The 24,633-nt window shown below is 39.2% G+C and overlaps 1 protein-coding gene and 1 long non-coding RNA gene across 2 annotated transcripts in view; one reads left to right on the forward strand and one right to left on the reverse strand.

The window, feature by feature from the left end:
- Positions 1–24,633, reverse strand: part of MYO5C (myosin VC) — a 315,165-nt gene that overhangs the window by 149,555 nt on the left and 140,977 nt on the right. The window contains exons 21-22 of the mRNA XM_053717482.1: positions 17,022–17,168; positions 8,988–9,152 (exon numbers count right to left, since the gene is read on the reverse strand). Coding sequence (XP_053573457.1) covers positions 8,988–9,152; positions 17,022–17,168 — 312 coding nt within the window. The remainder of the gene's footprint in view (positions 1–8,987; positions 9,153–17,021; positions 17,169–24,633) is intronic.
- LOC128663253 (uncharacterized) overlaps positions 5,850–24,633 on the forward strand; it is an 87,527-nt gene continuing 68,743 nt past the window's right edge. The window contains exons 1-2 of the long non-coding RNA XR_008402841.1: positions 5,850–5,923; positions 6,565–6,716. This is a non-coding gene — a long non-coding RNA (uncharacterized LOC128663253). The remainder of the gene's footprint in view (positions 5,924–6,564; positions 6,717–24,633) is intronic.

The following is a 24,633-nucleotide window of genomic DNA, read 5'->3' on the forward strand; positions in this document are numbered from 1 at the left end:
CACCCTCTACCTCCAAGATTCCTAACGCATTCTAAAGTCAGTAGTTATGAGTTTTACACTACAAAGCTGTAGCATAAAACTCATAACTAAAGTGCTAAAAAGTACACTAACACCCATAAACTACCTATTAACCCCTAAACCAAGGCCATCCCGCATCGCAAACACTATAATAAAATGTTTAACCCCTAATCTGCCGCTACGAACATCGCCGCCACTCGAACATATTAACCCTTAAACTGTTGCACTCCCGCCTCGCAAACACTAGTTAAATATTAACAACACCTAATCTGCCGCCCCTAACATCGCCGACACCTGCATTATACTTATTAACCCCTAATCTGCCACTCCAGATATTGCCGCCACCTACATTAAAACATTTTTAACCCCTAATCTGCCTCCCCCAATGTCACCGCAACCTACCTACACTTATTGACCCCCTAATCTGCCGCCCCCAACGTCGCAGCCACTATTCTAAATTTATTAACCCCTAAACCTAAGTCTAACCCTAACACCCCCTAACTTAAATATAATTCAAATAAATCTAAATAAAACCTACAATTATTATCTAAATTTGTCCTATTTAAAACTAAATACTAATAGTTACATTGTAGCTAGCTTAGGGTTTATTTTTATTTTACAGGCAAGTTTGTATTTATTTTAACTAGGTAGAATAGTTATTAAATAATTATTAACTATTTAATAACTACCTAGCAAGAATAAAGACAAATTTACCTGTAAAATAAAACCTAACCTAAGTTACACTAACACCTAACACTACACTACAATTAAATCAATTATCTACATTAAATACAATTAAATAAATTAAATTAAATTTGCTAAATCACAAAAAAACACACTAAATTACAGAAAATGAAAAACAAATTACAAGATAGTTAAACTAATTACACTTAATCTAAAAGCCCTATCAAAATAAAAAAGCCCCCCAAAATAAAAAAACCCTAGCCTAAACTAAACTTAAAAGGGCCTTTTGCAGGGCATTGCCCCAAAGAAATCAGCTCTTTTACCTGTAAAAAAAAAATACAAACAACCCCCCCCACAGTAAAACCCACCACCCACACAACCAACCCCCCAAAGAAAACCCTAACTAAAAAAACCTAAGCTCCCCATTGCCCTGAAAAGGGCATTTGGATGGGCATTGCCCTTAAAAGAGCATTTAGCTCTTTTGCAGGCCCAAAGTCCTAACCTAAAAAATAAACCCACCCAATACACCCTTAAAAAATTCCTAACACTAACCCCCGAAGATTCACTTACCGGGAGAGGTCTTCATCCAAGCGGCAAGATGTCCTCAACGAAGCCGGCAGAAGTAGTCCTCCAGACGGGCAGAAGTGGTCCTCCAGATGGGCAGAAGTCTTCATCCAGATGGCATCTTCTATCTTCATCCTTCCGGCACGGAGCGGGTCCATCTTAAAGACATCCGACGCGGAGCATCCTCTTCATCCGACGGACTAACGACGAATGAAGGTACCTTTAAATGACGTCATCCAAGATGGCATCCCTTAGATTCCGATTGGCTAATAGAATTCTATCAGCCAATCGAAATTAAAGTAGAAAAAAATCCTATTGGCTGATTGGATCAGCCAATAGGATTGAGCTTGTATTCTATTGGCTGATTCTTAAAGAAGAACCAGGCTTAGACAATTCTTTAGTAATCATATCAGAGACAGCATCTGGAATAGGAAAAACCTCAGGAGCAACCCTTGGAGGTTTAAAAGCAAAATTTAAACGTTTACTGGCTTTGTTATCAAGAGGACTAGACTCTTCAATACCCAAAGCTAATTTACAACAAACACACTTAGCTTTGGTAGAACAGTGTTCAGGCAGCATGGTTTCTACAGCAACATCAGAGGCAGGATCAGACTGAGACATCTTGCAAAATGTAAAAAGAAAAAAATAACATTTAAACAAAATTTTCAATTTCCTCATATAGCAATTTCAGGAATGGGAAAAAATGCTTATGCTAAAGTATTATGCAAAAAAGTAAGCATCATAGCTCTTTAAAATATAAAGAAAACCAGAAGCATTAAAGGAAGAGGGATAATATACAAAAACTTTTGGCCCCAAGTATGACGCAAAAGGAAGTGAAACATTTTTTGGCGACAAAGCTTACACCAGGAAATGACGCAACTTGCGTCATAACAAGGACGACTTTGTGCCAAAAGAAGTGACGTTAACAAGACGCAGGAAAATACGACACCAGCGTCACTATAGACGCAACTTTGGCGGCCAAAATTTTTTTCAGCGTTTTGCGTCCTTGCGAGCCTAGTTTGCCCGCGAACCTTTTTTGGAAAACATAGTCAAATTAAAAGAACTGGAACCCCAGGTAAGAAAATAATAAAAATAATCTTTTCAAACATAATTCCCATACTGAAACTGATAGCTTGCAAAAAAGGGAAATATACATAGACCTGACTCATGGCAAATATAAGCAAATACATATATATAAAACTTTACAATATCATATAAAGTGCCAAACATAGCTGAGAGTGCCTTAAAAAATGATACATACTTACCAGAAGACAACCATCCACATATAGCAGACAGCCAAACCAGTACTGAAAAATATCAGCAGAAACCAGAAACAGCAGTTATGAAGCTGCTCCATAACCTGTCCGCCTGCTCTGAGCAGGCGGACAGAGATCGGCACAATTAAACCCGAACGAGTACGATCGGGTTGACTGACACCCCCCTGCTGGCGGCCGAGAGCATTGCACCAGCACAAGAGCTGCTGGTGCAATGCTGAATACGGAGAGCGTATTGCTCTCCGCATTCAGCGAGGTCTGTCAGACCTGATCCGCACTGTCGGATCGGGTCCGACAGACCTTTAATAAATAGGCTTCAAAATAACTTGTTGTATGTAATGGTGGTGAAGGTAGTGTATATTTTAGTGCACTCATGACTTTTACAGAACAGCCATCTTTTGACTTGTGACATAAAAAGTAAATAAAGCCCACATGTAATTCTCCATTAACTTTAAATGTAATTGCTGGACTGTTCACCAGCATCAGTGAGTTTCTGCTGTAGCTATTTGTGGTATCATAGAAGTGACAAGTTGCAATAAGTTTCAGGACCTTGGCAGGTCACAATCCACCTTCTCTAGCTGGGGAACTGCAGTACAAACCAACCACAAACTAGCTGAATCGAGGTCCCACGCCCACGACAAAGGGACCCCTCCAGGTAAGCATGTAATGTAGAGTGACCATATTGATGCTTTAAAAAGGGACACATAAAAAATACAAATGTCAGGGCTGTTTAAAGAAATGTTTTGTATAAGAACCCTGACATATGTATTATTCATATGTGTCCCTTTTTTTAAAGCGGCGATATGGTCACCCTAATGTAATGCCAATGCCAATTAACATATACAGTTACTGGTTTGCTTTGTAAAAAAGTGACTGCAGTGCTGCACAACAGAGAAGGGGCAGTGTGGACACTCATCTAGAAGGAGGTAATATATCCTCTATTGCATCAACAATCAACATAATTCCCTCTATGCTCATTGACCAAGGGATCATTTGTGGATACTTCTCTTTCCTTAGTGTAATAGGTGATTTGCATAAGTAAATAAAGTCTTTTACACAGACTCAGCTAGGTATGCACAGAGTTAAATAACTTGTTATGTCATGTACACACCCAATATTACTTCCCTTAGCACTACATAGATAACAATAAAGGAGTGACTGGAGCAGAATGTTAAAAATGCAAAGAACTTGTGAGGCTCAACACCCAAACAAGGCTTAATTTCTCCCCATTTACTCTAGGTGTTATTGACCTCAAGGGCATCTTTGATAGAAAAAAAAAACCCTAGCATTCTGATACTGTGAAATGAGTGCTAACACAGCTTCCTCCATGCTATGATACCCATCCTGGCAGAGGCTTCTTTCATTTCCAGAAAAGAATCCCAAAGCAAATAAGCCTGGTCCCATTGAAAATAACAGTTTAGACGAGAAAATACAAAGCAGGTTCGGTAATCGAATATTATTTTTGGTTTTCAAATGTTTCTTTTGTTTTCGAATGTTCATAATTAGTTAGAATATCCACATTCAAAATATCGAATCTAACATTCGATTTAACAAATACTATTTAGAAGTTAAATAATTCATGTGGTAGGGAATTTAGTAAATTGATACATAATAGATACAACTATATCAATTTGAATGTTTCTATTTCGAATATTGCATAACTTGAATATTACATTTAGAGAGAGCATTAGAAATACTATTACAAATATATAAATTCAAATTTTTCTCATTAGAATTTTGCAGAATTCGAACAAAATTATTAGAAACATTCTTATAGAATATTACCTTTAAGGAAAGCATTAGAAATACTGTTACAGTAAACAAATGTTAGAATGTTGTACAAACATTTAAATTTCGAAACGAACAAAAGAATGCGTTAAAATTTGTTTAATTCTTCAAATGTTGCAAAACATTCGCCCATCCCTAGTAAATACCTAACAATAAAAAAGTATAAGTCACTCTCAAAATTGGGTCAAATATAAGTATAGAATTCTCAATGGCAATAGCAATCTAAGGCACTGAGTGATTATTAACGGCATTCTGAATGCTGCATGAAGGATGAATATGGCTTTTGGGTCTGTGCTTGTCCATTAGTACCGCAGACAATTCTAGTGCTATCCTCTCTCTACAGGCAACATGCACAATGCTTAAAGGGACATGAAACCCACATTTGTTTTTCTTTCATCATTTAGAAAGACCATGCAATTTTAAACAACTTTCATTTTTTTAAATCCTTTGTTGAAAGGCATACCTAAATAGGCTCAGTAGCCGCTGATTGGTGGCTGCACATAGATGCCTCCTGTGATTGGCTCACCCATGTGCATTGCAATTTTTTTAACAAAGGATATCTGAAGAATGAAGCAAAATAAATGATAGAAGTAAATTGTAATGTTTAAAATTGTATTCTCTACCTGAATCATGAAAGAAAAATGTTGGGTTTCATGTTCCTTTAAGAGGCAGGGGATACCAATGCAGGAGACAATAGACAGAAAAAATATATTAAAGGTGGCGTTGACAAAAGGGCTGCTGGGCCAAGTGTCTGAAATGTTTATTATTATTATTATCATCTTCATCATATGTGTATTTTTAACACTGCTGTTCTTTCATATACATTCTTGAAACAAATGACAATGTTCCTTAAAGGAAGCAGAGTTGTAACGTAATGTTTTAAATGATGTAATGGGAGGGGTACAAATAAAAATGTTCCCTTGACTACACTTTTATGTATCTAGGTACATGTAGAACAAAAACAATAAAAAGTACAAATGTTACCACATCGTCTCCCTGATAAACAGCATACACTGCCACATAGTTAAGTATTAACTGGGTGGGAACTTGTTTTATGTTTTGCATTCTGTTAAATCGCCTCAATGAATTCCTAACGTCTATTACACTGGTCCCTCACATTTTGTTTATATGTTTTATATTTAAAGGGACATTCCGGGGTAAATTTAAATGCACGTAGATGAATTACATCTTTGAGTAGAAACATATTTGCAATATACATGTATTGGCAAAAATGCTTTTAGTAAAAGTTATCACTGTTTTAGTGTAAACAGTTTTCTCTGCACGTGCATGTGAAGCATATCTAGATATTCTCTTTGCATAAGCATTTTGAATACTGCTGCTGTTCAGAGCACCAGTGGGGCTTTTATCATGTCAGCAATTAACAAATTGAGTCATTACCAGATGCTGTAAACACCTTCGCATAACTGCTGGACTGACGGAGGGACTTGTAATGACTACATCTCCAAGCTTACACACCTTACTCCAAGGGGAGAAGAACTGACAAATTATGATCTCTAAATTGGATACGAGATATCACCGGAGGCTTACCACTGATAGATGCGGCAACTTACCTCATATGATTGAGGTGCTTTCTAGTAAGTGCTATACCTACTGGCTACCGTCTGTGTGACATCATCATTTACCTTTGATTGTCTTCCTCACTGCAGGTGTTTTATAAAACACCAACAGAGACTGATTTATTGAGTTGTTTAACCAACAATTTCCCATATATTGATTGCATTCACTGTTTAATACTGACGTCCTCCCACCCACCCTTTTTACAGCACTATCTCACCCTCTCTCTCTCATATAAATATATATATACAATCTCAAAATAAACTTCACTTTGTACAAGCACCCAATCCTTTGCTTTAACATAACCCTTGATAAAGTCCAGACGATACCAGAGGAAACGCGTTAGGTATTTTGTCCTCTGGCAGGATCCTTAGCCAGTTTTCCCGGAGCACTATCACACCATAATACATATGTTTTTTGTGTGTTTCCTAACCTAAAACATATTAGTTATAATTATTAATGGATTAATGGTGAGCAGTACTAATTTGTATACGATTTTGTAGTTGGTTTAACCACTACCCTCTTGCATGTTCTACTAGTATACAGCACCCATTCCCTTTCTTGATCAGGAATATATCCTTGTTATATTATTAGGGTCACCATTACATAGTGCCATTCTCTCTTCGTTTTCTTTCTCTATATTCTCTTTTTTTGTAAACAGTTTTCCAGGGGCACCTGATGCTAAGGGTTTGAACATGAACAAGCCATTATCCAAACTACAGCCTAGCAACTAAAAGGAACTGAACGCTATCACAGACCAGAACTGCATATGAGGATATCTTTGTTGATATGCAATCGTTTTACATACTTCTAGTAAGTGTGTTTTATTATTTGCGCATATAATTGTCTGATTAAACATATTTGAGTCTTGGGATGCGCTGTTTGTGTTTATACATTCCATAGAGTAGAGGTTTAGTTTGCGTTGGGCTGGCGGTTTAGGGGTTAATAGTGTAGAGGTTTAGTTTGCGTTGGGGGCCTGATTGTTTAGGGATTAATAGTGTAGAAATTTAGTTTGCATTGGGGGGCTGGCGGTTTAGCATTTGATAATGTAAAGGTTTAGTTTGCGATGTGGGGCTGGCGGTTTAGGGGTTACTAGTATAGAGGTTTAGTTTGCATTTGGGGCTGGCAATTTAGGGGTTAATAGTGTAGAGATTTAGTTTCCGATGTGGGGGGCTGGCAGTTTAGGGGTTATTAGTGTACATAGGATAGTTTGCGATGTGGGGGGCTAGCGGTTTAGGGGTTAATAGTGTAGTGGAGACTTTGCGGTGGGCTATGTGGCGGTTTAGGGGTTATAACAGTAGGGGTCTTATGGTGATTCGTGTTAGTTTTTAGGGTGTTAGTTTTTTTTATTCTCCATTGACTTCTATGGGGCAGTAGGTAATTGCGCTAGCGATATTGTAAGTTTGGCTTTTTGTGCGCGTCGTGTTGTGCTGGTATTACGAGTTGAAAGTAAAAAGTTATCACTCCATTTAGTACTCAAAACACAAAGTCATTTGGTGGTATTAGCATCAGATACCAAGTATAAATATATACACACACACACATACACAGATATATAATCATTTTAAATATTTTCTTATCAACGTTTAGACATGATTCTAGAGAACATATTTAGTTTACACATGGACAATTATTACAATTATTTTTTTTATGTATTAATTTTTTGTTAAATATAGATTAAGTAAGCTTGGTATTTTACTTTAAGTGATATTTAAATTATATGTATATAATAATGGTATTGCAAGTTCATAACATTCGACACTGTAGCCCACGGCACCCTCCTCATGCGCCTACACAATGCTGGCATCCGCAATAAGGCCCTGTAATGGATCACCTCCTTCCTCAGTGGCAGAACCCAGAAAGTCAGACTCCCACCCTTCTCCTCCAATCCCACAGCAATCAGCTGCGGCGTACCCCAAGGCTCTTCTCTTAGCCCCACCCTCTTCAACATCTACATGGCCCCCCTCACCGCCATTGTCCGACAACACAACCTCAACATTGTATCCTACGCCGCCGACACCCAGTTAATCATCTCACTCACCTGAGACCCCGCCACCACCAAGAAAAACGCCCAAGAAGGACTTACAGCAATCGCCACCTGGATGAACAACAACCGTCTCAAACTCAACACTGACAATACCGAAATCCTCCTCCTCAGACCCACCAAATCTGCATGGGATGACTCCTGGTGGCCCACAGCCCTCGGACACCCTCCAACTCCAACACACCATGCACGAAATCTAGGCGTCATCCTCAACTCATCACTTTCCATGGACCGCCAAGTCAACGCCGTCTCTTTGACTTGTTTTCACATACTCCATCTACTGCGAAAAATCTTCAAGTGGATCGCCACCAAAACTAGAAAATCTGTCACCCACGCTCTCGTCAGTAGTCAACTGGACTACGGCAATGCACTCTACGCCAGGTCCACCGTCAAGCTCCAGAAACGACTCCAACGCATCCAGAACACCTCGGCCAGACTCATCCTCAACATGCCTCGCCAAAACCACATCACCGAACACCTAAGGAACCTACACTGGCTCCCCGTCAACAAGAGAATCACCTTCAAGCTCCTAACCCATGCATTCAAAGCCCTCCACAACATCGGTCCTGAATAAACACGGGCCCTCAAGCTCCATCCGGAGCTTGATAAATGGGCCTCATAGAATTAAGAGGATGCAGCCAGATCCTGGATCATCATAAAAGAAACATAATGAGATGAGATATGCTGTGTAAATACCATCCTACCTCTCTTACTGCAGTTATTCATGTTATTTCTCTTTACTGACATTATACAATACAAACCATGTACCCTTTTATCTATTCAAACAAAAACGCAGTATGTGCTGCATTTTTATAGAAGTCATATTTTTAAAATATACATTAACTAGCAAACTATAATAAATGAAGCCAGTAAGTTCCGTCAGCAAGTCAGTGTTAGACATGAAGGGCGCTACAATGTGCCATAAGGGAAGGATTTACTATGTGTGCTTTCAAGTCGAATACCAACCCATTGTATCCTACTACAACTTCATAACTGACTGAGCTACTATAATGAGAAGGAAATTATGGAAAATGATTTACCTGTTCGGCTTCATCTTTGTACTTCCTCCCTTTTTCCTCTTGAGCTTTTTTCTGCACATATGTTTTTTCCAGCTCTGATTCAAGTTTGTGTAGCTTATCCACATCATGGGAGTGAGTTGAGGCTAGGCTGGTAAGTCTTTCCACTAGCCCATGGTTCTCTTTGTTCTTTATATATATATAAAAAAAACAAGAGAAAGAGTGGAGTGAAAAAGAGAGAAAAAAAGAGAGAGAAAGAGGGAGAGTGAGAAAGAGAAAAAAGAATAAAAAGAGGTGAAAAAGAAAGAAAGAGGGAGAAAAAGACGGAGAGTGAAAAAGACAAAAGAATGAGAAAAAGAGGGAGAAAGAAAAAAGAGAGACAAAAAGAGAGACAAAAAGGAGATAAAGAGGGAAAGAGAGTGAAAAAGAAAGCATAGGAGAAAGAAAGAAAAGAGAGAAAGAAATGTAATTGCTATTAGTCCACACATAAGTAAATACTAAGGACTACATAATAAGTGTGCTAAAATCATTCAAATTAAATCAACACTGCTTTTATTTTTGTGCTCATATTACAATTTGAAAGCACTTTTTATCACTCAAGCAAAAGTCTAGGGTGGGCTAAAATCTGGATTTCTATGGGAGTGAGCCATAAACGTGAGCTCTAAGCAGAAGGTACGCTACACCTGCTTCACTATGTTGTATATACTATGTTGTTGCATTGAAATACAATTTATAAACATGATTAAACATACTGCAAAATATATAGATATATTCTATGGATAATTTAGAATATTTTACAGTATGTACAGTATGTTTAATAATTTGTAATAATTTATATTATTTATTTATTTATTATTATTATTATTATTATTATTATTATTTTTATTATTATTATTTTTAAAACTAAAATGAAACCCCAAAATTTTCTTTCATGATTTAGGCAGAACATACAATTTTAAACAACTTTCCAGTTTACTTCTATTATCAAATTGGCTTAATTCTCTAAGTATCATTTGTTGAAGGAGCAACATTGCACTAATAGTTTCTAACTGAACACATGGGTGAGCTAATAACAATCGGTTTATATATGCAGCCACTAATCAGCAGCTAGAACCTAGGTTCTTTGCTGCTCCTGAGCTCACCTAGATAAACCTTTCAGCAAAGGATAATAAGAGAAGGAAGCTAATTAAGTATTAGAAGTAAATTGGAAGGTTGTTTAAAATTGTATGCTCTTTCTGAATCATGTAAGAAAAAAAATTGGGTTTCATGTCCCTTTAAGAATACTAAATTTTCATGTGCGCTAACCTGTTAAAATCGAAATATGAAAACCTGATTTTACATTCCTATGTTTTTCACATAGAATATAATGTACTTTTTATTATTAACCAGATGCTGCTGTCCTGGGCCTCTCTCTGCTGGAATCTCAGTCCTCTCTGCATTGGATAGCGGTGGTGCCGACCGTTGGTAATGTGGGAGGGGTGGGAGGGCTAGGAGGGAGGTGGGAGGGTGGCCCATCGCAGGAGGGGGGCGGGAATGGGTGGGACCGCTACGCTACAGATTTTTTTTTTAGAGCAGCAGTGAGGGGAAAGGAGGGAGGGTGGAGGAAGGGGGGATGGGGAAGGAGGGAGAGGGGGCTCCTATGGTAGAAAGGTGTGGAAAGGGTGGGAAAGCAATCTGGGAGGAGGGGTAGGGTAATGAGGGGGGGGAGCTACACTACAGAAAAAAAAAACCAAGTAATAAATAATGCAAACTGGGTACTGGCAGACAGCTGCCATTACCTAAGATGGCAGCTAATAGGTAGAGGGGGGAGGTTTATAGAGCTATTTGGGGGTTCAGGGAGGTTGGGGGTAAGGGGGGATCCTACACTATATAAAACATATTTAAAAAATAAAAATAAAAAAGCCTTTTGTTTTCATACTTGCAGACTTTCTGCCAGTACTTAAGATGGGGGTGACCATTGGGGGGTGGGGGAGGGAAGAGAGCTGTTTGAGAGGGGTCAGGGAGGGATCAGGGGTGAGATGTGTCAGGTGGGAGGGTAATCTATACACAAAAGCTAAAATTAACCCTACAAGCTACCCAATTAAAGGGACAGTCAACACCAGAATTTTTGTTATTTTAAAAGATAGATAATACCTTAATTACCAATTCCCCAGTTTTGCATAACCAACACAGTTATATAAATGCCTCAGCAGACTGCCCCCTTATTTCAGTTCTTTTGACAGACTTGCATTTTAGCCAATCAGAGCTGTCTCCATTTTAAATTCACGTGCATGAGCTCAATGTTATCTATATGAAACACGGGAACTAATGCCCTCTAGTGGTGAAAAACTATCAAAATGCATTTAGATTAGAGGCGGCCTTCAAGGTCTAATAAATTAGCATATGAACCTCCTAGGTTTAGCTTTCAACTAAGAATGCTAAGAGAACAAAGCAAAATTGGTGATAAAAGTAAATTGAAAAGTTGTTTAAAATTACATGCCCTATTTGAATCATGAAAGTTTTTTTTGGACCTGACTGTTCCTTTAACCCCTTCACTGCTGGGCATAATACAAGTGTGTTGCGCAGCTGCAATTAGCGGCCTTCCAAAAAACAATGTCAAAGCCATGTCTGCTATTTCTGAACAAAGGGGATTCCAGAGAAGTATTTATAACCATTTGTGCCATGATTGCACAAGCTGTTTGTAAATAATTTCAGTGAGAAACCTAAAGTTTGTGAAAAAGTTAACGATTTTTTTTTATTTGATCGCATTTGGCGATGAAATGGTGGCATGAAATATACCAAAATGGGCCTAAATCAAAACTTTGGGTTGCCTACTAAAAAAAATATATAGTTTTGATAGGTAAATAAAAAATAACCAAGGCTCTATTTCTGTTTAAATGGAGTGATTACTAATTGTGAATCACTACGAGTGCTAGTAGGCTAATTATTCTTATTTATCAGTTATTTATGCCATGCATCCATGAGTGGGAAGGAAGACAAAAGATTTACAAATTATAGATTAGTGTTTACATCATTGTCCTTCATTCCTTCCATTATTTTATTAAATTATAAACTCAATCATACTGGCTCACCCCCCTCTGAAGAAGCGTTGTGTGAAAGGCGTGTCAGGGGAATGTGCTGAGAGCTTTGTCTCTCCATTTCAATCGCTTGCTCTACCAGTTAATAATATATTCATTTACCCATGGTAGCTATATAGATACCTATGTATCCCTATATGGGTAGTATAGACTGCTATAACCCTATATATCAGTATTTTAAATAGCACTTGCATAGCATTTGCAGGAGCCATAATTTATGTGTACTTTGATATGCTATCGGGAAAGATAATTAAAAAAGATAGCTCCAGCCATAGAAGGATCTTAGCCTTTAAGGGTGAGATTTACTAGCGCCCAATAGTACCTATTACAGCCTAATTTACTGCTTCCATCTTCACATTATTGTTACTACTGTAGGGCTTAGGTGTTTTTAACAAGGATGTGTGCCGGTATGATTGAGTTTATAATTTAATAAAATAATGAAATGAATAAAGGACAAATGATGTAAACTCTAATCTATGATTTGTAAATGGGAAAACTAAAAAATGTTTGCGATGCCTTTAGTTGCAACTCAAATTTAAAGTGAGTATATTTCTATATATATATCTATGATAATGTTCATGTAAAATACGTATCTATACCTATATTTCTATAGGAATTGATATATAGTTATAGGTATATACAGATATATATAGAAATATATATTTAAAAATAAATAGAGCATAGTCTTCCGGAATAGGAATAGGAAATATTAATAATATTTCATTTCAGGTTTAGCGCTCAAATATATGCAGTCGGGTTAGCGTGCGAGTATGGGTGTAAGTTTTTTTTTTTTTTTCACTCTCCATTGAAGTCTATGGAAGAAGTTAACAAGGGTGCGTACATTTTTTTTGCACACTTCTGGTTTACACTTGTGCACAAATATTTTACTTTTAACTCATAATACAAGCACATCCCAACATGCGCAATAAGCCTCTGTCTAGCGATGGTATTACTCAAGCGGGAGCGCTAATTTGGGTTCCAGTCATAATCTAGCCCTAAGCCTGCAAACAGTTAAGTAGTACGTCATACTCTCCTTACTTAGGATTTAGGGAATGCAAATGAACCACAATCTAATGATTAATTAATATGAAGAGACCACCTTGGGCAGAAAGGAATAACCTGTTCTCAAAACTGCCTAGCTGAGGAAGTACCTAACAAAGGGATAGATTACAAGTGGAGCAGTATTTTGAACTCCCGCTCACACGTTAACTCCACTAGATTGAAGCTTTTTTGCGCGTGTTGGGTACTACAAGTTAAAAGTTAAAGGGGCACTGAACCCAAATGTTTTCTTTCGTGATTCAGATAGAGCATGACATTTTAAGCAACTTTCTAATTTACTCCTATTATCAAATTGTCTTCATTCTCTTGGTATCTTTATTTGAAATGCAAGAATGTAAGTTTAGATGCCGGTCCATTTTTGGTGAACAACCTAGGTTGTCCTTGCTGATTGGTGGATAAATTCATCCACCAATATAAAAGTGCTGTCCAGAGAAGATGCCTTCTTTTTCGAATAAAGATAGCAAGAGAACAAAGAAAAATTGATAATAGGAGTAAATTAGAAAATTGCTTAAAATTGCATGCTCTATATGAATCATGAAAGAAAAAATTTGGGTTCAGTATTCCTTTAAATGTTTTTGCACAAGTGCTAACCCGGCACAATCAAAAACCGAACTTTGAATATTGTGACTGCATTAAAGGGACAGTCAACACCAGAATTTTTGTTGTTTAAAAAGATAGATAATCCCTTTATTACTTATTCCCCAGTTTTGCATAACCAACACAGTTATAATAATACACTTTTTACCTCTGTGATTACCTTGTATCTAAGCCTCTGCAAACTGACCCATTATTTCAGTTCTTTTGAAAGACTTGCATTTTAGCCAATCAGTGCTTACTCCTAGGTAACTTCACGTGCATGAGCTCAATGTTATCTATATGACACACATGCACTAACACCCTCTAGTGGTGAAAAACTATCAAAATGCATTCACATAAGAGGAGGCCTTCAAGGTCTAAGAAATTAGCATATGAGCCTACCTAGGTTTAGCTTTTAACTAAGAATACCATGAGAACAAAGCAAAATTGGTGATAAAAGTAAATTGGAAAGTTGTTTAAAATTATATGCCCTATTTGAATCATGAAAGTTTATTTTGGACTTGACTGTCCCTTTAACGTATTACCCCATAGGATTCAATCGAGCGCAAACATTTTTTTGGGGAAAAAACTATCACCCTTACTCATGTGCAAACTAATCTTAACAGGACTCTGGGAACCTTAGTTGAGCTATATATTGGCTTTACCTTTTTTTCTTTAAAAATGGCTACAGCAGAGTATCATGTGGAGCATTAATAATGAATCCGATAATCCTAGCATGATTTATGGGTACAGGTAATGACTATGCCGTCCCTTCATTGCCATCCTTATATACCCTTTGCTAAAATTAATAAAGGCAATATATTATAGATTTAATTTACAATATCTTGTTTGAAGCTGTCAGTCTACCTTACTTTGTGTAGAACAACTCTTTTAGTTCTTATACAGTTTTGTTTGTTTGTTTTAAACCAAAGTTATTATAGTTGAAATATGCTGTTTTTTGTGTGGTTTATATAGGTATGATCTTATAACTAAATTAAAACATGAAGTACAGGCACGTACCATTCAGTTTTATATTTTAACAAAATTGATTATTCTCTGACTCTGAGGACCTCTAGTGGTCACTTAAAGTATCTTTGTCAGGAAAACAGTTTTTTTTAGACATGGTGGTACTAATTAATAAATGTAACTCTCACACTTTTTCTTGCCAGGTTGTAATTTGTTGATTTTGCTATCCACTGATGAGAAGACTCTACACCTATGCATAGCCTAATAATGGCTATTTCATTCAGAAAAGGTACACTGGCTATACACTGCATTATCCGTTAACTATTAAAATGAATACTATAGTATATAACAAAGTTTAATTTACCTAGGTATCTCTGTAAAATTTAGAACCTTGTGAAAAATGAGCAAATTAACTTTATATTTGCCAAACTCTGCCATGCTGGTAAAAAAAATCCTCCCCATTATCTATTACTGAATTTAAGTAACTAGAATGCAAATGGATTTAGGTTTTACTTAGTAAGACATGCCTTATCCCAGCTAATGAAGAAACCTCATTCATTTGTTAATTTGCATCCTCTAACAATATGTTAGACTCAGGAATATTTTATTTTGCATACAAAGAGAGAAGCGCTCTACCAGGAACGAACAACAGCTCATCAGCTAGTTCTATGGCGATTTACCACCCGGAAGCAGCCTCTTTTAGACCAGTGTGCTTTTCACAGAGGAAAACTTTCCTGAAGTATATCAGTCTGATCCCGCCAAGTATGGTCAGTCCAGCCCCGAAATACCAGTCAATTCTCCTCTGAACAAGGAACATGACAACCCCAGACGATCGTTTCTGCCTCCTATGGGCCTCATTAGTGAGGTGCAGCCACATTCCTGATCCTCTAAGCACACTGGGCAAGGAGTCCACGTCTGGTTTCGACCATCACCCATAGTGAGACTTCCCCAGGGTCATATTAATTTGCATACAAAGAGAGAAGCGCTCTACCAGGAACATAGAACTAGCAGATGAGCTGTTGTTCGTTCCTGGTAGAGCGCTTCTCTCTTTGTATGCAAATTAATATGACCCTGGGGAAGTCTCCCTATGGGTGATGGTCGAAACCAGACGTGGACTCCTTGCCCAGTGTGCTTAGAGGAATGTGGCTGCACCTCACTGACGAGGCCCATAGGAGACCGAAATGAACGTCTGGGGTTGTCATGTTCCTTGTTCAGAGGAGAATTGCCTAGTATTTCGGGGATGGACTGACCTTACTTGGCGGGATCAGACTTGATATACTTCAGGAAAGTTTTTCTTTGTGAAAAGCACACTGGTCTAATAGAGGCAGCTTCCGGGTGGTAAATCGCAATAGAACTAGCTAATGAGCTGTTGTTCGTTCCTGGTAGAGCGCTTCTCTCTTTGTATGCAGGAATATGTTATTGTTGTTGAATATTTACTAGTTTATTGTTTATAGGAAAAATAAAATCTGGGACTTTTTTTAGGTTACAGAAGTTCATTATGAACATTTGCAAAAAGACTATACAGTCTTCAATCAAGATAATTCAGTATCTCAGTTATGTATCTCTATGAATATCTTGCTTGATCTTCACAATATATGTGAGAATAGAAAACATTGTTAGATATCACTTGATATTTGTGTCACATATATCATTCTCAATAATGCTGAATATTTATTTTGTTAATTTGTTACCTTGTTTGTGATATGGATTTTTTTTCTCATGTACCTTAATAAAAATAATTAAACAACAATTGTAATGGTTCACACAATGGCAATATGGCTCCCCATTTCGATAGACAGGGCCCTTGGACCCCAGAAGGTACATAAAACACACCTTCCTTTCCTCACCACAACAGCTCTGCATATTGCATCACAGTTAACTGTCCATCCAAGGAAGTGCAAGCTCACCCCAAGAATATAAAGGGAGCAGTACACTGGGAAATAGGCAGATACATCCTCATTTTGCCCAGGGGGCCTGTGACATCTTCACTCTGGAAAAAGAACCTCAGTGCTTGGCTGAACTCTTGTCACCCCTCTGTTGTAGCCAATGACCCAGAGTTCACTAATGTTATATAACTCCTATATATCTTCATAAAACACTGCAACACTCACTAATCTCACCTTCACTTTACGGAGGATGAGTGGCAGAGAATGCTGGGTGGGGAGCAGCAAAGCTCTGAAATTGTTAGTGTTGTTTTGCCTCCTCCTGCTGGGCCTGTCAACTCTCACCATATTAAGAAAGAAAGTAGTATATACCCCAATAAATAACTGTCAGTTATAAAACAGTTATACATTTGTGGTGGATATAGCCGATGTAGAACTTTGTAAAACATTTACATTTTACAGACACAAGTGGAAAATGAAACGCGTTAAAGCCTTACCTGATCTTCCAGCTTTTTCTGTAGACGTTGCACTCTGTAGGAAAGTTGAATGTTTAGCACAAAGCGACGGATGTTCTGGAATCTGCGTCTTGCTAGCCATGCTCGAGCATATTTCTGTAGAATCAAAGCCTTGTTTTCTTCCCGCATCTATAAACAAGTTTAAAGTAACAAAAAAATCACTGTAATTCACACCTAATGCTGTTCTATACATCACCAATCCCTCAGCAAAATGATTTTTAAATCTGGGGTGTCAAAAAAAAAAACCTCATACAAAATAATCCTTCCTTTGCCAAAAATGATGCCAGGGGTTGATTTCTGCTTTTAAATAAATAATGATGACCTTCTATCATTTTACAAGCCCATTTTACATTATTTAATTTATGCTGAAAATCATGTTTAATGCACAATCTCAATTAATACAGTTTAAGTCAACTGAAATACAGAATTGTTCTGTGACCAGTTGCTTGTTCTCACTCTAGCATGCTCATGTTGTACCCTCAGGTATATACGCATTGTCACAAATACCAAAAATACAGTAGTAGTATTGCATAATCAACAAATGCATAATAAAAAGACAATGCAATAACAATTTAAAAAAAGCAGTAAATTTGTTCCTGACATATTTCAAAGTTTTATTTAACTCCCCTAACAGGGACTTTATATATATATATATATATATATATATATATATATATATATATATATATATATATATATATATATATATATATATATATTACAAGTGGAGCACAAAAACTAAATGTATGCTTACCATATAAATCCCTTTCTTTCCTGGCAGGGAGAGTCCACGACTGCATTCTTTACTGTTGGGAATACAACACCTAGCCACCAAGAGGAAGCAAAGACACCCCAGCCAAAGACTTAAATATCCCTGACACTTCCCCTATCCCCCCCAGTCATTCGGCCAAGGGAACGAGGAAAGGTAGGAGAAAAATCAGGGTTTAAAGGTGCCAGAAGAAAAACAAAAAGGGAGCCGCCCAAACAAAGAATAATTTATAGGCGGGTCAGACTCTCCCTGCCAGGAAAAAAAAGAACTTTATGTGGTAAGCATACAACTTAATGCCTTACTGCTGGGAAAACAATTCCCAAGCTCCAGAGGACACTGAATGTATAATGGGAGGGAACAAAAAAGAGGCAGAGCCTAATCTGAGGGCACCACAGACTGCAAAACCTTTCTGCCGAAAGCTGCTTCAGCCGAAGTGAAGCAAACACATCAAACTTGTAAAATTTAGAAAAAGTATGTGAGGAGGACCAGGTAGCTGCCTTACAAATCTGATCAATTGAGGCTTGGTTCTTAAAAGCCCAGGAAGAAGCTACTGCTCTTGTGGAATAAGCCATAATCCTCTCAGGTGGATGACACAGTCCTCAACCAGAAAGACAGGGAAGATGTAGTGGCCTTCTGACCACTACATTTACCCGCATAGATGACAAACAAAGATGAAGATTGTCTGAACTCCTTAGTAGCCTGAAAGTAGAACTTCAAGGCACGAACCTCATCTAGATTGTGAAGCAAATGCTCATTCGCCGAAGGATTATGGCACAAGGAAGGAACAACATTTTTTTGATTAATGTTGCGACACCACCTTAGAAAGGAAACCTAAATTAGTACGTAAAACCACCTTATCAGCATGAAAAACAAGGTAAGGGGGTCACATTGCAAGGCAGATATCTCGGAGACTCTGCAATCAGAGGCAAAAGCCAATAGAAACAAAACCTTCCCAGATAACAGTTTAATGCCAACATTATGCATGGACTCAAACAGAGCCTGCTGCAACACACGAAGAACAAGATTGAGACTCCATGGCGGAGCCATCTTTCTAAACACAGGTCTGATCCTAGTCAGGGCCTTAACAAAGGACTGCACATATGGAAGCTCAGCTAATCTCTTATGCAGCAACACCAACAGGGCCGATATCTGTCCCTTCAGGGAACTAGCAGATAGACCCTTCTCCAGTCCATCTTAGAGAAAAGATAAAATTCTGGCAACTTTAACCTTAATCCAAAAAAAACGACGCTCCTCACACCAGTGCAGGTAAGTCCGCCACACCTTATGGTAGATGAGTCGAGTAACTGGCTTACAAGCTTGAATCAAAGTGTTGATGACACTCTCAGAGAAACCTTTCCTGGCTAAGACTAAGCGTTCAATCTCCACAATGCAGTCAGTCTCCGAGAATCTAGATTTTGATGAAGGAAAGGACCCTGTATGAGCAGGTCCCTGTGACAAGGTAACCTCCACGGAGCAGATGAGGACATTCCCACCAGATCCACTAACCAAGTCCTTCACGGCCAGGATGGAGCAATTAGAATCACCAATGCTTGCTCTTGTTTGATGCAAGCCACCACACGAGGGAGAAGAGGTAATGAAGGAAGATATATATGAGCCTGAACCTCCATGGAACTGCTAGGGCATCTATTAGAACAGCATGAGGATCCCTCGATTTCGACCTGTACGTGGGTAGTTTGGCATTGAGATGGGAGGCCATGAGGTCTATCTCCAGCATCCCCCATCTGCTGCATATCTCTGCAAAGACCTCGGGGTGGAGAGACCACTCCCCCGGGTGAAAGGATTGCCTGCTGAGGAAGTCTGCTTCCCAGTTATCCACACCCAGAATGTGGATCGCTGAAAGCGTACAGTTGTGGGCCTCCGTCTATTCTAGGATTTGAGATACTTCTCTCATCGCTAAGGAACTTCTCGTTCCTCCCTGATTGTTGATGTAGGCTACCAAAGTTATATTGTCTGATTGGAATCTGATAAACTGGGACAAACCCAGGAGGGGCCAAGCCTTCAGAGCATTGAAGATTGCCGGAGTTCCAAGATATTGATCGGAAGAGTAGACTCTTTCTGGGTCCACAGCCCCTGTGCCTTCCTGAGCCCCCAGAACCTTTGTGAATATCCTTGAAGCAGTAGCCAAGTCAAATGGAAGAGCTATGAACTGGAAGTGCTGATCCAGAAAGGCAAACCTCAGGAACTGGAAGTGATCCCTGTGGATCCGAATGTTAATGTATGCATTCTTCAGATCTTGAAGGATTAATTGTATAATCTCCATCTTGAAGGAGGGGACACTTAGAAATTTGTTTAGGAACTTCAATTCCAGAATTGAACAAAAAGTTCCCTCCTTTTTGGGAACCACAAAGAGGTTTGAATAGAACCTCAGACCTCTTTCTGATGCAGGTACCGGGATAATTACTCCTAAGGAGATCAGATCCCGTACACAATCTAAAAAGGCTGTACTCTTCTCTGGTCATGTAGACAGTCTGGAGAGTAGGAATCTGCTCCTTGGCAGATGAGATTTGAATCCTATCCGGTATACCTGAGATACAACCTCCAGAACCCAAGGATCCTGAACATCCTGAAACCAAGCATCTGAGAAAGCAACAATCTGCCACTACTCGATCCGATCCTGGATCGGGGGCCGCCCCTTCATGCCAATTTGTTATCGGCTGGCTTCTTTGTCTGTTTGGACTTATTCCAGGACTGAGCAGGCTTCCAAGTGTTCTTGGGCTGTTCGGGTTTGGATGAAGATTAAGATCGTTGGGATTTGTCTGAACGAAATGAGCAAAAATTAGAGGACTGCCGTCCCTTAGGTCTGTTCTTCTTATCCTGAGGTAGGAAGGCACCTTCCCTCCAGTCACAGTAGAGATGATAGAGTCTAGACCTGTCCCGAATAAGATCTTCCCCTTGAAAGGAAGAGAAAGGAGTCTGGATTTAGAAGTCATACCAGAGAGCCTTGCGGGCTAGGACTACAAAACCTGAAGCCTTAGCATTCAGACGAATAATATTCATATTCGCATCACAAGTTGAAATAAAAATCCTGCATGCTAGAACATTCTCCTTCCAACTTCTAATCCATAGGTTCTCAAGAGGGATAGTAGTACACTTAGCTAGCATCAAAATTGCGCCATCCACCTTAGGGATGGAGCCCCACATCTCTAATTGAGAGTCAGGGACCGGGAACAATTTTTTAAAAGTAGCCGAAGGAGAAAAAGATGTTCCAATTCTTTCCCATTCGCTACTAATAATGTTCGCCATACGAACTGGTACCGGAGAAGTTTGTGGGACCTTCCTGTCTTCATAAACCCTATCCAATTTAGGGATCTTAGGTTCCTCAGGTAGCTTAGCCTCTGGAACCTCTAGCGTAGACACCACATCCTTCAATAAAAAATGCAGATGTTAAATTTTAAATCTTAAGAAGGGTCCCTCCGCCAGAGGAGATTTAATAATAGAAGTCTCCAACTCCGAAAGTTCACCCTCTGACGCCACAGAGGTTAACTCATCCTCGGATAGCTGGGACATACTCGCTAGATCTGATTGGAAATTAGATTAATCGAAAACAGGAGAACTGTGTTTAACCTTTGTCTTACATTTTCCAGAGATAGGTAGGGCACTCAGGACCGCGCACACTGCTGATTGTAACTGTGCGGTAAAGTCTGCAGGAAAAAGGCCCCTTATAGACGGAGAAATATATGTGCCGCAGGGGACTGCATGTGAAGAGGTTAGGGTAGAAAGGGTAGTAATCTCTAGGGTCACATAATTCTGAGAGGTTGATGGCTCAAAAGGACTAATAGCACTAGGGTTAATAGCAGACTTTAAAACCCAGGCAATTGGAACAAAGTTGAGCAGGTGGGAAAACCACGGCCTCCTCACAATATAAGCAGGTGTTATTAAAGGGACACTGAACCCAAATTTTTTCTTTTGTGATTCAGATAGAGCATGACATTTTAAGAAACTTTCTAATTTACTCCTATTATCAAATTTTCTTCATTCTCTTGGTATCTTTATTTGAAATGCAAGAATGTAAGTTTAGATGCCGGCCCATTTTTGGTGAACAACCTGGGTTGTTCTTGCCGATTAGTGGATAAATTCATCCACCAATGAAAAAGTGCTGTCCAGAGTACTGAACCAAAAAAGCCTAGATGCCTTCTTTTTCAAATACAGATTGCAAGAGAACAAAGAAAAAATGATAATAGGAGTAAATTAGAAAGTTGCTTAAAATGTCATGCTCTATCTGAATCACGAAATAAAAAATTTGGGTTCAGTGTCCCTTTAATCACTACAGAAGGAGTTGAACCTTCTAACGTATTATCAAAGTCCTCCATAGTAGGTATGTAATCCCACAGTAAAAAGAGAAATGATACAAAAATAAAAGTTTTAAAGATAGAAAGGCACCTTTACAAAACCAATGGCTGGGGCACTCACTACCTCCTAGACCAAGACAAGTTATCAAGAAATGCTCCTCAGGAGTGCTGTCTGCAGCGGGATCGTAAAGGAAGTGAATGAAGCCGCACCCGTTCACATGGTGCGCAAGGCAGGACCTCCCCTGCTATGAAAAAGTACGCAAAGCTATTAGGAGCTGCACAAGTCACAAAGTGAAAGTGAAACCTGCCTGTTCCAGCCAAAAGTTCACAGTCTAAATGAGCCCTGAAAATGTTCTTCACAAATGTTAAAACAGTATATAAACTCCCCAAACTGTTCCCAATAAACTCCCACTGAAGAGATATTAACCCTCGATCCTACTGAGGTATAGAGGAGTTACACTGTGACCCTATATAAGGCATCCCTGCTATATGAAATAACAAAGACTTACCCTCCAGGATCCGTGCTGTGGAACAGATACAGCCTTTCAAGTGTGACAGCCTTGTAGCAATACTCTGAAAGGGACCTGAGTGTGGAAAAGCAAGCAGTGCAACTCATTAACACTGATTGCTCCAGAGTTATTAGATAGACAGTCTGGATGGCTTCGCAGGAAAACTTTCCCTGCATCTCCAAACTCTAACTTTTATCAATACTCTCACTGAGAGGTTTATATGATTACTTAAAACTCCAGTCTTCTCTTGAAGGGAAAATACCCGTTAAGGACTTTCTGACTCTTCTGACACTTCTCTGCCATCCTCCTCTAGTGACGAAAGTCAAAAAATGATTGGGGGGATAGGGGAAGTGGGAGAGATAGTTAAGCCTTTGGCTGGGGTGCCTTTGCCTCCTCCTGGTGGCCAGGTGTTGTATTCCCAACAGTAAGGAATGAAGTTGTGGACTCTCCCTGCCTTATGGAAAGAAAATATTAGCACACTTGAGAGCTAACATAGCGCAAATTAAAATAATAGTGCTCCGATTCTTGTGGTCATATTACAATTAAAACTACAAAGTTTGCATTTGGTTGAAAGACTCATTTGTGCTAACATCGGGAAGTTTAATCACGCTGCCACGCTAAAATCTCTCTCTCCATAGACATCTATGGCACATGCTACAAAGACCCTGTTCTGACTTTAATATGCACATATATATGTATATGTACAGTATCTCACAAAAGTAAGTACACCCCTCACATTTTTGTAAATATTTTATTATATCTTTTCATGTGACAACACTAAAGAAATGACACTTCGCTACAATGTAAAGTAGTGAGTGTACAGCCTGTATAACAGTGTAAATTTGCTGTCCCCTCAAAATAACAACACACAGCCATTATTGTCTAAACCGTTGGCAACAAAAGTGAGTACACCCCTAAGTGGAAATGTCCAAATTGGGCACAAAGTGTCAATATTTTGTGTGGCCACCATTATTTTCCAGGGCTGCCTTAATCCACTTGGGCATGGAGTTGACCAGAGCTTCACAGGTTGCCACTGGAGTCCTCTTCCACTCCTCCATGATGACATCACAGAGCTGGTGGATGTTAGAGACCTTGCACTCCCCCACCTTCCGTTTGAGGATGCCCCACAGACGCTCAATAGGGTTTAGGTCTGGAGACATGTTTGGTCAGTCCATCACCTGATGTGTGTTTGGGGTTGTTATTATGTTGGAATACTGCCCTGCAACCCAGTCTCCAAAAGGAGGGGATCATGCTCTGCTTCAGTATGTCACAGTTCATGTTGGCATTCATGGTTCCCTCAATGAACTGTAGCTCCCCAGTGCCGGCAGCACTCATGCAGGCCCAGGCCATGACAATCCCACCACCATTCTTGACTGTAGACAAGACTCACTTGTCTTTGTACTCCTCACCTGGTTGCCGCCACACACGCTTGATACCATCTAAACCAAATAAGTTTATCTTGGTGTCATCGGACCACAGGACATGGTTCCAGTAATCCATGTCCTTAGTCTGCTTGTCTTCAGCAAACTGTTTGTGGGCTTTCTTGTGCATCATCTTTAGAAGAGGCTTCCTTCTAGGATGACAGCCATGCAGACCAATTTGATACAGTGTGTGGCATATGGTCTGAGCACTGACAGGCTGACCCCGCCACCCCTTTAACCTCTGCAGCAATTCTGGCAGCACTCATACGTCTAATTCCCAAAGAGAACCTCTAGTTATGACGCTGAGCATATGCACTCAACTTCTTTGGTCGACCATGGCGAGGCCTGTTCTGAGTGGAACCTGTCCTGTGAAACCGCTGTGTGGTCTTGCCCACCGTGTTGCAGCTCAGTTTTAGGGTCTTGGCAATCTTTTTATAGCCTAGGCCATCTTTATGTAGATTAACAAAAACATTTTTCAGATCCTCAGAGAGTTCTTTGCCATGAGGTGCCATGTTGAACTTCCAGTGACCAGTATGAGAGAGTGTGAGAGCGATAACAACAAATTTAACACACCTGTTCCTCATT

This window comes from Bombina bombina, chromosome 6 (genome assembly GCF_027579735.1).
Source record: "Bombina bombina isolate aBomBom1 chromosome 6, aBomBom1.pri, whole genome shotgun sequence".
NCBI classification, from domain to species: Eukaryota; Metazoa; Chordata; class Amphibia; order Anura; family Bombinatoridae; genus Bombina; species Bombina bombina.